The 12,244-nt window shown below is 47.4% G+C and overlaps 1 protein-coding gene across 1 annotated transcript; it reads left to right on the forward strand.

Annotated features, from left to right (window-relative positions):
* Nucleotides 1-782: 782 nt before the first annotated feature.
* On the forward strand, nucleotides 783-11,867 carry DUT (deoxyuridine triphosphatase). The gene is made up of 7 exons (XM_048481982.1): nucleotides 783-1,621; nucleotides 4,078-4,169; nucleotides 6,221-6,265; nucleotides 7,734-7,808; nucleotides 10,500-10,549; nucleotides 10,809-10,829; nucleotides 11,731-11,867. Exons 1-7 carry the CDS (start codon nucleotides 1,461-1,463, stop codon nucleotides 11,785-11,787), a joined length of 501 nt encoding a protein of 166 aa, XP_048337939.1. The 5' UTR covers nucleotides 783-1,460; the 3' UTR covers nucleotides 11,788-11,867.
* The last annotated feature ends 377 nt before the right edge of the window (nucleotides 11,868-12,244 follow it).

Below are 12,244 nucleotides of genomic sequence, written 5' to 3' on the forward strand. Positions count from 1 at the left end.
TGGAAGAAAAACAATAAACCTCTTTCTTACTAGCTCGCACCAACAGCCAGCTTGCTGCTTAGACTATTACATGGCTACTAAGCTATAGACCAGGGGTAGGGAACCTGCAGCTCTCCAGATGTTCAGGAACTACAATTCCCATCAGCCCCTGCCAGCATGGCCAATTGGCCATGCTGACAGAGGCTGATGGGAATTGTAGTTCCTGAACATCTGGAGAGCCGCAGGTTCCCTACCCCTGCTATAGACTGGACTGAACTGAGCTGAGCGAGAGAGAGAGAGAGAGCACGTGCAGAGTGCAACACAAAGAAGATATATCTAAAGCCTACGTGCAGACCTGCATGCAGCCCACCCAACCAATAGGTATCACTTACCTGGCCACTGACTTCTGACCTCACTAACTAATTAGCCTGCAACAATTAACTCCTTCATTACTGGATTGTGTGACTGGCACTTGCCAAATCCCATCACTTTGCCATGTCACCACAGGGCAGCCTATACGACGGGCCAGGAGAGCGTTGGGCCGGCCACCCTGAGGCGCCTGATGGGAAGGCAAAGGAAACCAAACAGCCCGCGCGACGCCGCCATCTTGCGCGTCACGACTGAGAATCCCCATTGAGGATTGACGGGAGCCCTTTTCTTCGAGCTGCTCGCGCGTCTATGCTAAAGGCCGTGCCAGAAGCCGCCGTTATTGAGCGACTGGGAGGCTTCGGGCCTCGGCGCCATGTCGCGCTACCTCAGGCGACTCCTGAAAAACGGTAACGGAACTGCCGTTTTCCTGGCCCCGCCCCTTTTAGGCCCTTGGCGCAGCAACGACTCCCCCCCCCCCCCCCGCCATTGTGTGTGGGGGAGAAGGAGACCATCCCTTCGCGCGCATGGGCCAATCGCCGCTCTCCTTTCTCTCTTCCCCCCTTCGTAATCGAATGGATTATTCCACCCAGTCGTCCCTAACGGGGCGAAACCATTGCTTTCACCGGCGGAGGGGGGAGGGATAGTGTCGGCCGAAAGAAAGGACCCCCCCCCCCGCGTGAAAATAAGATTTTAAAATGTGAGATTAGAGAGGAGAAACAGACAAGGGCGAGATTTCGCCTAAAGACCGACCGCCGCTTTCCTATCTCTCTTCCCCCCTTTCTGAGAGAATGGACTTTCCCGCACGGCCGTCTCTAAATAGCATTTTGGACAATACCATTCCTTTCCGGGGGGGAAGAGGAGAAAGGCAATGATAATATTTTTTTTTAATTTAACATTTTAAATTTATTTTCACTTAATTCGGCTTTGAATCGGGAGGGAGGGCTGAGCAGCTTGATGGGGTGGGTGGGTTTGACCCCCTCGAAGGTGGGTCTTGGCGCCCCCTCTCCGCCCCGTGGTTTGAATGAAAGCGCGCGAAAAGGGGCAGGGGAAGACAGGGACTCCCGCGCTTTGCTCTCCTCGGAGCTCACTTTTTGCTTCCTCTGCCCGCCGCCATGCCCTGCAATGAAGCCGCCCCCGCCTCGCCCCCCAGCAAGAAGCTCCGGAGCTCCGGCCCCGAGGAGCCTGCATTGAGGCTCCGCTTCGCCAAGCTCTCCGAAAACGCCGTGGCGCCTTCCAGGGGCTCCTCCCGGGCTGCGGGCTACGATTTGTACAGGTGAGGCTGCAGACGATACACCTGGGGGCTGCAGGGGGAGGCTCCCGTGGTGCAATGCCTTTTTTTTTAGATTTCTTTAAAAACAACAACAACCCTGCAGAGATCCTTCGGGAAAGAGAGCCGTCCTTTGCCAGTTCCAGAGGGATTATAATGCCGCAGCGCCCACATTGCAAAATAGCCCTTTCCTCCAGGGGGGGATGCATCCCTGCAGGCTGGAGATGGGTGCTTTGGAGGGCGGGCTTTGTGGCATATTTATTTATCTTTTGATTGATTGATGTCCCGCCCAATCCCTTGATGTCCCGCCCAATCCCTGAAGGGCTCTGGGCGATTGCAACAAGGTTAGAACATTAAAATATGGCACTCGGCTCAAACTGGCTGAACACATCATTAACAACCTGTCCCTTCTCCCTGGGGTGGGATGCAGTGATCGCTCTCAGGTTTGAGCATCGCACCCCATTTGCCGTCCCTGTCCTTAGGCTGCGTTCCCAAATGTGCAGACGTTTCCTAACCTGGATCTGGCAACGTTACAACCCCCCCCCTCCATCCCTTTCTTGCGGGGGGGGGGGCGGTAATTCTACAGTCTGGTTGCAAAGAGTTATTGACATAGAGTAGCATCCCATGTTGCCAGCCTCCTCTTGCAGGCTGAGGGCCATTCATACGACACAAAAAAACCCCCATGGTTCCTTCCAGGGCTCTGCCACAGTGGTGCAATGGGAGTTCTGTGCAGAGCATGAGACTGTGATTGACTAAAAGCCAATCACTGTATAGGCAAAGCTGTTATGAAATGTGTGTAAGCCTTCTGGGCTTTGCAATTTTCCGTGTCCTGACCCGTCCTGCCCCCCAGTTGCCGTTCGCTCCTTTGGGAAACTTAACATGGATATGCATACTTTTTTCCAGCAGAGCAGGCAGCAGTCCTACTGGGTGCTTTGACCGGTAGCACATGCAGCAAAATGCAAATTTTGCGCATGTGGGAGGTGCAGAATTCCCATTGCACATCCGATACAAATGACTGAGAATCACCAAATACAAATAAGCAGGGTAAGAGAACTGGAAGGAACGTCCACAATATATAAGAACACTGTGAGCAGAAAAGAGAATCCAAAAGATTAATCCAGAGTATTAAGTAGTAATTGTCAAAAGACCATGCAACACAGCAGTCTTTTGGCCTTGGCAGACCTGGGGTCCACTCACCTGCAAGGAATCATGTGACATTAGAGTCAGGCGGTGGGAAGAGGGGGGGACCCAACATTATGACTTCACTGTTTTCAAGTCTAGTGTCGTAGACAAGAGATTGCAAACGAAAGCCAAATACCAGAGAGGAACACCATAGTGAGAAAGCAGCCTCGGTTCAGAGGCGTGGAGGACACTTTTTCAGTGCTCAATGACCTTACCTTCCTGTTCTGCCGCTCCTCTCAGGCGCATGCAAAAGGAGACAGGAAGTATGGTACACTTGATCTTGATGCATGTTAACCAGCAGCAAATCCTGTATATAGATAGAGGTTTATGACTCAGTCGGTTCCCATTTGTTGTTCATTTTATGTCATTAAAAGTACTATATATAGAGCAGTGGTTCTCAACCTTCCTAATGCCGCGACCCTTTAATACAGTTCGTCATGTTGTGGTGATCCCCAACCAGTGGTGGGATCCAAAACTTTTAATAACAGGTTCCGATGGTGGTGGGATTCAAACAGTGGCGCCGCCGCACACACGCACCTCCAGTCCCTATTGGGCAGGGAGGTTGCTTTAGTAACCCCTTCTCGGCACTCGGAAAAAAATTAGTAACCACTTCTAGAGAAGTGGTGAGAACTGGTTGGATCCCACCTCTGCCCCCAACCCTAACATTTATCCATTTTACAGATGGAGAAAACTGATGCAGAGAGTCTTAGGCGACCCCTGGGAAAGGGTCGTTCGACCCCCAAAGGGGTCCCAACCCCCAGGTTGAGAACCCCTGATATAGAGCAAAAAGGCCTTTCTCCTTTCCAAGAGGACTCTAATATGCTCATTTATGGTAGTAAAAGATCAGCTGCTGTAATTCTAGTGTCCGTTCACTGTCTGTCTCTCATGTCTGTTCTACATTAGAAAAAAGACAGTGGCCATTAAGCTAACTAAACTGAGATGTGTCCACAAAAGAAGAGTAACACTTATAGTACCACAGCCGATTTTTAAGATCTATCAAGTTAATAATGGGGGGGGGGGTCTGTCTTTTATGCTGATATGCCAATAAAGGTTGACTTTACTAAATGGAAAGCCTCCCCCTGCCCCCCCCCCCCCCCCATTTAGGAGCAATATACCTCTGAAGGCCAGATGCTAGAGACAAAACAGGTGAAGCTGTTGTTTTTATTCCAGGTAAATCTGACTAGAAAGAGAATGCTGGATTAAGAGGAGCCTAGGTCACCTCCAGCAAGACAGTTATGATGTTTTCAGAGACGTGGTATCATTTTGCTTGCTTTTTTTAGTGCCTACGACTGTGAGATCCCTCCTTTGGGAAAGGCCGTAGTGAAAACAGATATTCAAATCTCTGTTCCCTCTGGATGTTACGGCAGAGTAGGTAAGTTGGGGGAAGGGAAAGCTTCTAACCTTGCTAACTGGCTCCTTTCACGTGAAAACTGCACAGTCCTAATAACTATCCATGTAAAGTGGAACTTCGGTTTTCGTTGGTAATCCGTCCAAAAACAATCGATTAAAACCGAAACCGATGAAAACCGAGGCAAACTTTTCCATAGGAATCAATGTAAATCCAATTAGCCCATTCTAGGCACTCCAAAAAACATACCAAAAACACATTTTTTGGTGAATAAACATAGTGTTTAATGCTGAAAACAGTAACACTCGGACCAGCTTCAGAGCCAGTAGACCAATGTCGCACCAGAAAGCTGTCCAAAGAGGTCTGTTTCTGACGCCTCTTTAAGATTTGTCTGAAATGATGGGGCAAGACATTGTCATTAAACGAGTTGCAGACACAGCCCGCAACAGCTTTGTCCGAGTGATTTTTCTCCACAAACCTTACTGCAAATCAATGAAAACCGAGACAAATTTTTCACTGAAAAAATTGATGAAAACTGAAACCGATGAAAACCAAAGGCAGTGAAAACCGAGGTTCCACTGTATACTGTTCCCTGGAAGTTACTGTAAAAGTCTGTTCCCAGCAGAGTGCATTAACTCTAAATAAACCCCTGTTGCTAAGTGAACATACAGGAGATTGCAGCCTAAGGCAAATTTCCATCAACCGTTTGTAAAGCTGTGTCTAAAAGCTGGACGAGTGAATACATTTCTGCAATGGCTTAGGCCAGATTTTGAATCTCTTCCTAGACTCCTCTTGCGTGCTGAAGCTAATTCACTCTGTTCCTTTATATATGACGTTCTAATAATTGTAACAAACCTTAATCCTCATTATGAGTCAATTAACGTGATAGTTTTTAAAATTGCATTCTAAGCAGTATCAATCTACTGTTATGAATACAAGCATTTTACAATTAATGCCTTCTATGCTGCTCTATGGCAGATATCAACAAATTGATAAACAGAGGAGGCTATGTCCATGCAATATGGGTCAGGTGGAGACACTCGATCATACCCTCTTTCATTGTGTAAGGTTTGCAAAAATCAGAATGTCACAATCTGCACTTATCCCATTTCTGTATAACAATCTAACCGATGCTCTTAAGATACCTATGCTTTTGAACAACATGGATCCCACAGTGTGTGAGAATGTAGCAAAATTTCTGCTAACAATAATAGACGTAAGTCTAGATCAGGGGTAGGGAACCTTTAACACTCAAAGAGCCATTTGGATCCATTTTCCATGGGAAAAGAAAACACTTGCAGCCGCAAATAATTTTTGACATTTAAAATAAAGATAACACTGTATATATTGGGGTTTTTTTTACCTTTTACTCTGCTCATTCTGAGAAAAAAATAAAGATAACACTGTATATATTGGGGGTTTTTACCTTTTACTCCGCTCATTCTGAGAAAAGTGCATGGATGCATCTGCCCTGCTGCCTGCAGGGTGGGCAAGGATAGGGCCAGCAGCTTCCATTTCATCGGCTACCCGGAAAACGCCAGCCCGACTCCAATGGGGCAGACGTGAGAGGAAGCCCACGGCGTGGCCCAGCTGGCAGCGGGCAGTTGGTGTGCCATCCCTGCTGCTACCACAGAGTGATGGGACAAAGGATGAGGCCGGTGAAACCGACTGTGGAGCCGCAGTTACAGGGAACAGAAGAGAGCATGCGGCTCTCGAGCCGCAGGTTCCCTACCCCTGGTCTAGATGAATACCAACTAATGTCTGTGTATTATGACCACATATAGCCAGCAGTGATTTTGCTAGCTTCTGTCAGTATCCGATGACGTTTAAGTGAGTCAACTTAGCTGAAGGGTGTCACTATGGTTACGGAAGGGACCATGTATATGTTTTGGTGTTGAGTATTTTGGTGCGGCGTCTATGGTGTGTGAGCAATAGCGGGCCAGGTACAATGCTGATTTTGTATGTTGATTTTATGCCAATAAAGGCTTGTGAACTGAGCATTTTACAACAATAGTTTGTGGCTTTAAAAAACTAACCCACCTTAAATTTGTTTCTCTTTAAAAAAAAAATATTAGCTCCGCGTTCTGGCTTAGCTGCAAATCACTTCATAGATGTTGGTGGTAAGTCACCTGTATCATTAGTTTGCTTAAAATTGGGCTGAAATTTGTATACTTTTCCTCACTGCAAAAACCTTTATCAAACCAGTTCTTATTCTACAGGTGTGCAATTCATTACAAGTTTATACCTTTCAAGAACTGCACCTGTACCAACCTTGCATCCCTGGGTTTTTAGTGAAACAGGTAGTAAAACATACTTCACATATAGATTCCTCCAAGAGCTATTAGATTAGATTTTAGGACAGCTATCTGGCCTGTTCATGACAGGTGCCTCGAGCATTCATACTATTACTGAGCAATAGGAAAAATATTATCTGGCTTGGTGGTTTTCAAGCATCACAGTCTGAGGGAACACTTTTTACCTCAGCAACTCCGCATGCCTACCATGGAGCCAGAGTGTTGTAGTAGTTAAGAGCAGGTGGATTCTAATCTGGAGAACCGAGTTTGATTCCCACTCCTCCATCTGAGTGGCAGCGGCTTATCTGGTGAACCGGATGTATCCGCACTCCTACGTTCTTGCTGGGTGACCTTGGGCTAGTCACAGTTCCCTCTGAACTCTCTGAGCCCCACCTACCTCACAGGGTGTCTGTAAGCCACCTGAAGTCTCCTTTCAGAAGAGAAAGGTGGGATGTAAAGCCAAACTCTTCTTCTTTACACATTGAAGGGGATTTTAGTGTGGCAGAAATACAATTCCCAGCACTGGCCAAGCCTTTGGGAACTTCAGTTTTGCTCTGTGTGGGCAGACATCTTGCCACAGACCACATCAACACTCCTGCAGCTGGGCATTACAGTTTTGAATAAACTGCCTTTTAGGGAAGATTGTCTGCTCATATTCCCGAAAACCACTACAGCAGGCTTCCTGTTAGGTCAGTATGTCCATCCAGCGTCTCTACTGGGTATGAAGAAGCAGCAAAATCTGGCCTAGGGGAAAATATCTGTGGCATCTAATACGAATTGCGGAAGATGCTACATGCGCTATAGTAAATTGGCTGCTAATGTACAGAAGCCGTTACCCTTCTCTCATTTATTTATCTATTTTTATCATATTTTTATCCCGCCGTATCCCTGAAGGGCTCAGGGTGAGTTACACGCTAGAAACAATACAAAATCTTGACATTAAACATACATATATATATATAAATGCTATAAGTAAAATAGGATAAAAACAGACCAAACAAAATGGACCCTATTGTACTAAACTGGTCCTGTGAACGTGGCCCCATTTTAAAATTCCAAGCATTTAAAAGAATCCCTGTTTGTTTATATAGTGTAATTAACGCATGTCACACATAACTGTTGAACTCAACTGGACCGTTTTCTTAGAAGGCATAATAGCTATATTGGTACAAGCAGTAATCTTATCCAAGTATTCCTAATATGCCAACAAAGGTACAGGCCGTCGGTATCGGATGTGAATGTCTAATGAAGAAACACCCACCATTAACTTCGTAAACTATTCTGTTAATTATAGCTGGCGTTATTGATGAGGATTACCGAGGAAACGTTGGTGTCGTGCTATTTAACTTTGGGAAAGAAACTTTTAAAGGTAAGAATTAAACTTGGTGATGTCACGCCAGCTTGAACTGAGTTCCCTCTCTTCTCTCCCTTCATAAGAACAAGCCAGCTGGATCAGACCAGAGTCCATCTAGTCTAGCTCTCTGCTACTCGCAGTGGCCCACCAGGTGCCTTTGGGAGCTCACAAGCAGGATGTGAAAGCAATGGCCTTCTGCGGCTGTTGCTCCCGAGCACCTGGACTGTTAAGGCATTTGCAATCTCAGATCAAAAAGGATCAAGATTGGTAGCCATAAATCGACTTCTCCTCCATAAATCTGTCCAAGCCCTTTTTAAAGCTATCCAGGTCAGTGGCCATCACCACCTCCTGTGGCAGCATATTCCAAACACCAATCACATGTTGCGTGAAGAAGTGTTTCCTTTTATTAGACCTAATTCTTCCCTCCAGCATTTTCAATGTATGCCCCCTGGTTCTAGTATTGTGAGAAAGAGTGGAAAATTTCTCTCTGTCAACAGAGGCTTATCTGGTGAACCGGATGTGTAGTGCCATGAGAAAGTGTGTGTGTGTGTAGTGCCATTTTAGAAGTGTGTGTGTGTGTAGTGTCATGAGAAAGAGAGGTGTTTTGCCACTGCCTTCCTCTGCAGAGACTTCCTTGGTGGTCTCTCTTCAAGTGCCGACCCTACTTAGCTTCCAAGACACGACAGGATTGGGCTATTCTATTCTGCCTCGCCTCCACGTCATGAATCTAGCAATACATTAAATCACCTGTCCTTTCATCTCCGTAAAAGATCTACTGAAACAAGAGCTTCTCTGAGCTTCTGATTGTGAAGGCTTTTCAGTTTTTGAGGGACAGTTATGAAAAAAACCTGAGAAGTCCGGATAGTTTATGTTTCCCGGATAGGTTGTTTCCTAGACTTCTTCCCGGAGTTTGTCTGCAGAGGAAAAAGAATGGCGCGGTGGCTCTGTTTGGCTTTATATCTGAAGCTTCAAGCCTACCAGTCTTGATAAAGCACTCTTCTTTCCCCAATGGGCCCAAGTGTTCAAGCCTACCTGTCTTCTTTCCCCAACGGGCCCAAGTGTTCAAGCCTACCTGTCTTCTTTCCCCAACGGGCCCAAGTGTTCAAGCCTACCTGTCTTCTTTCCCCAACGGGCCCAAGTGTTCAAGCCTACCTGTCTTCTTTCCCCAACGGGCCCAAGTGTTCAAGCCTACCTGTCTTCTTTCCCCACAGGTCTCAAGTGTTCAAGCCTACCTGTCTTCTTTCCCCAGCGGGCCCAAGTGTTCAAGCCTACCTGTCTTCTTTCCCCAACGGGCCCAAGTGTTCAAGCCTACCTGTCTTCTTTCCCCAACGGGCCCAAGTGTTCAAGCCTACCTGTCTTCTTTCCCCAACGGGCCCAAGTGTTCAAGCCTACCTGTCTTCTTTCCCCAACGGGCCCAAGTGTTCAAGCCTACCTGTCTTCTTTCCTTGGACCCCAAGTGTTCAAAGCCACTACCTTGTCTTCTTTCCCAAGACCCCAGAGTGTTCAAACCTACCTGTGTGCATGAGACCTTAGAGTGTTCAAATACCTGTCTTCTTTCCTTGGACAGTGTTCAAGCCTACCTGTCTTCTTTTGCTTGAGACCCCAAGTGTTCAAGCCTGCCTGTCTTCTTTCTAGCAGACCCAGGTGTTCAAACCTGCCTGTCTTTAACCACACTTGGTTAGGTGTTCAAGCCTACCTGTCTTTATGCTTTCCCCAGACCAAGTGTTCAAGCCTACCTGTCTTCTTTTCCCCATGAGACCCAGATGTTCAAGCCTGCACCATATTTCTTTCCCCAAAGTGGTTAGGTGTTCAAGCCTACCCTGTCTTCTTTCCCCACTTGAACTAGAGTGTTCAAGCCTACCTTCTTTCTGCTTGGGACCCAAGGTGTTCAAGCCTACCTGTCTTCTTTTCACAGCAGTTGGGCCCAAGTGTTCAAGCCTACCTGTCTTCGCCACAGCCAGTTAGGTGTTCAGCCTGCCTGTCTTCTTTCTGCTTGAGTTAGGTGTTCAAGCCTGTCTTTCTTTCCCCTAGCAGACCCCAGAGTGTTCAAGCTGCTGTCTTTGCTTTCCCCATGGACCCCAAATTATTCAAATACCTGTCTTCTTAACACAAGTTAGAGTGTTCAGAAGCCTACCTGTCTTCTTTCCCCAGCGAGACCCCAAGTGTTCAGAGCCTACCTGTCTTCTTTCAGCAGTTGGTGCCCAAGCCTGCCTGTCTTTGCTGGCAGATTGGAGTGTTCAGAGCCTGCCTGTCTTCTTTCTAGCAGTTAGAGTCAATTCAAGCCTGCCTGTCTTCTTTCCCTAGCAGGACCCAGAGTGTTCAAGGCCTGCATTAGCTGCTTTGGCAGTTAGAGTGTTCAAGCCTACCTGTCTTCTTTCCCCAACGGGCCCAAGTGTTCAAGCCTACCTGTCTTCTTTCCCCAAAGACCCAAGTGTCCAATACCTGTGCTTTCCCCAGACCAGAATGTTCAAGCCTACTGCTGGTCTTCTTTCCCCAACGGGCCCAAGTGTTCAAGCCTACCTGTCTTCTTTCCCCAACGGGCCCAAGTGTTCAAGCCTACCTGTCTTCTTTCCCCAACGGGCCCAAGTGTTCAAGCCTACCTGTCTTCTTTCCCCAACGGGCCCAAGTGTTCAAAAGGATTAGGGCATTCTTGCTGATTCGTGGCTATTTAGCCAAATTTCTTAAACCCTTATTTTGGTTTTGAAGTGAAACGAGGAGACAGGATTGCCCAGCTGATCTGCAGTCTAGACAGACAAGTGTTCTAGCCTACCCTAGTCTTCTTTCCCCAGCAGTTAGAGTGTTCAAGAAACCTGGATCATCTTTTTTTTCCCCAAAGGAGGGAGGGATTTTAAGCCTACCTGTGTGTGCGTGTCCCCAGCAGATCAAGTGTTCAAGCCTAGCTGTCTTGTATGTTGGCCCCTATACAAGTTTTTTCAAGGAAAAAGTCTTCATTCCCCAAAGGTGGGTTTGCCAAGCCTGCTTGCCTTTGCTACCTGGGACTGAGAAACCTCTGAGCCAGAATTTGAGACTGTTCAAGCCCAGCCTGTCACTTTCTAGCAGACCCTACATGTGTGCAGGAAGGTTGGGGCAATCAGCTTTGACCCGGTGGCTATCTGGCCAGATTAGCCCAATCCCAGCCCATTTTGCTTCGTCAGTGGTTAGCCCACTACACCAGGTGATGGCGAACCCTATGGTGTCCTGGGTGCCAGTGTGTCAGTGTGGGATTAAAGTGGAGACTAGGTGATCTGGGTTAGTCGCGGAGCCCTCTCTGTGGGCACACACACACAGAGTTCATCATGGGGGGGGCCAGAAAATCATCCCCCCCACATCTAGGCTGGCTTGGGCTACTGAGAACGCCGTGCGCGCACCACAGTGAGCAGGGAGGACTCGGCTGGCGGGCCTGGTGCTTGTGCTCCGGTTTGGCTGCTGCCCGGGGGTGGGGCAGAGGAGGCAGAGATGCTAGAGAGGCACAGAGCGGTGCGTGTGGGACTTGCTGGAGGCTAGAGCAGGCTGGCCCCTGCTCGAGCGGGTGGGGCGGAGGAAGAGGGAGCTAATTGCTTTTTTCTAAACTAAAACCTCAGCATTCAGGTTAAATTGCCGTGTTGGCACTTTGCGATAAATAAGTGGGGTTTGGGTTGCAATTTGAGCACTCGGTCTCAAAAAGGTTTGCCATCACTGCACTACACCATGCTGGCTCTCTCTACTTAATTCAAATACGTTAGGTGGTTTATTGAATTTCATTTTGTTTAATCACATTCTTAATGTTGAAGCCAATTCTTCATAACAAAACCAGGAAGGAATAAAGCCTTTCTTCTTCCTGAGTTACACTTTAGGTTGAAGTTATTTCGTGGGTTAGTCCTGGACACAAACAGGAAACACACTGCAATAGGGAACACAGCAGAAAATTTTGGAAATTCTAACTGTGAATCATTTTTAGGTTTTGGACGACACAGAACGTGGCTCGAGAGGTTTTGGATCCACTGGCAAGAACTGAGGAGAACTGTTACGTGTAGTTAATGACTTACTGTATTTTATTTGTAAAGCATTTTTTATACAAATAAACCTTTGTCTACAGCTTGGTTTTTCTGTATTATGTTGCTCTAGAGCAGTGGTGGCGACCCTATGGCACGGGTGCCAGAGGTGGCACTCAGAGCCCTTTCTGTGGGCACGCGTACACAGCGTTCATCGGGGGGGGGGGGCAGAAAATCACACCCCACATACGCACACATCTAGGCTGGCCTGAGCACAATCCTTTACCTGGGAGTAAGCTCGATTGCTGGCAATGGGGCTTGCTTCTAAGTAAACCCTCCTAGGGTCGTGATTCACCCATTCGAAGTGTTGTACGGTTGCTTCACCAAGCTTACTCCCGAGTAACACGAGCCTCGGAGCCAACTGGTTTTTCTAAACTAAAATCTCAGTGTTCAGGTTAAATTGCTGTGTTGTGATAAATA

The sequence above is a fragment of the Sphaerodactylus townsendi genome, linkage group LG17, assembly GCF_021028975.2.
Source record: "Sphaerodactylus townsendi isolate TG3544 linkage group LG17, MPM_Stown_v2.3, whole genome shotgun sequence".
Classification (NCBI taxonomy): Eukaryota; Metazoa; Chordata; class Lepidosauria; order Squamata; family Sphaerodactylidae; genus Sphaerodactylus; species Sphaerodactylus townsendi.

Bases quoted from the DNA above. Each gene is read 5' to 3' on its own strand.
- DUT (XM_048481982.1), top strand. From the start codon at position 1,461: ATGCCCTGCAATGAAGCCGCCCCCGCCTCGCCCCCCAGCAAGAAGCTC. The intron at 7,809-10,499 runs GTAAGAATTAAA...TTGGTTTTGAAG, and splicing joins TGGGAAAGAAACTTTTAAAG to TGAAACGAGGAGACAGGATT. The intron at 10,830-11,730 runs GCCCAGCCTGTC...AATCATTTTTAG, and splicing joins CAGAATTTGAGACTGTTCAA to GTTTTGGACGACACAGAACG.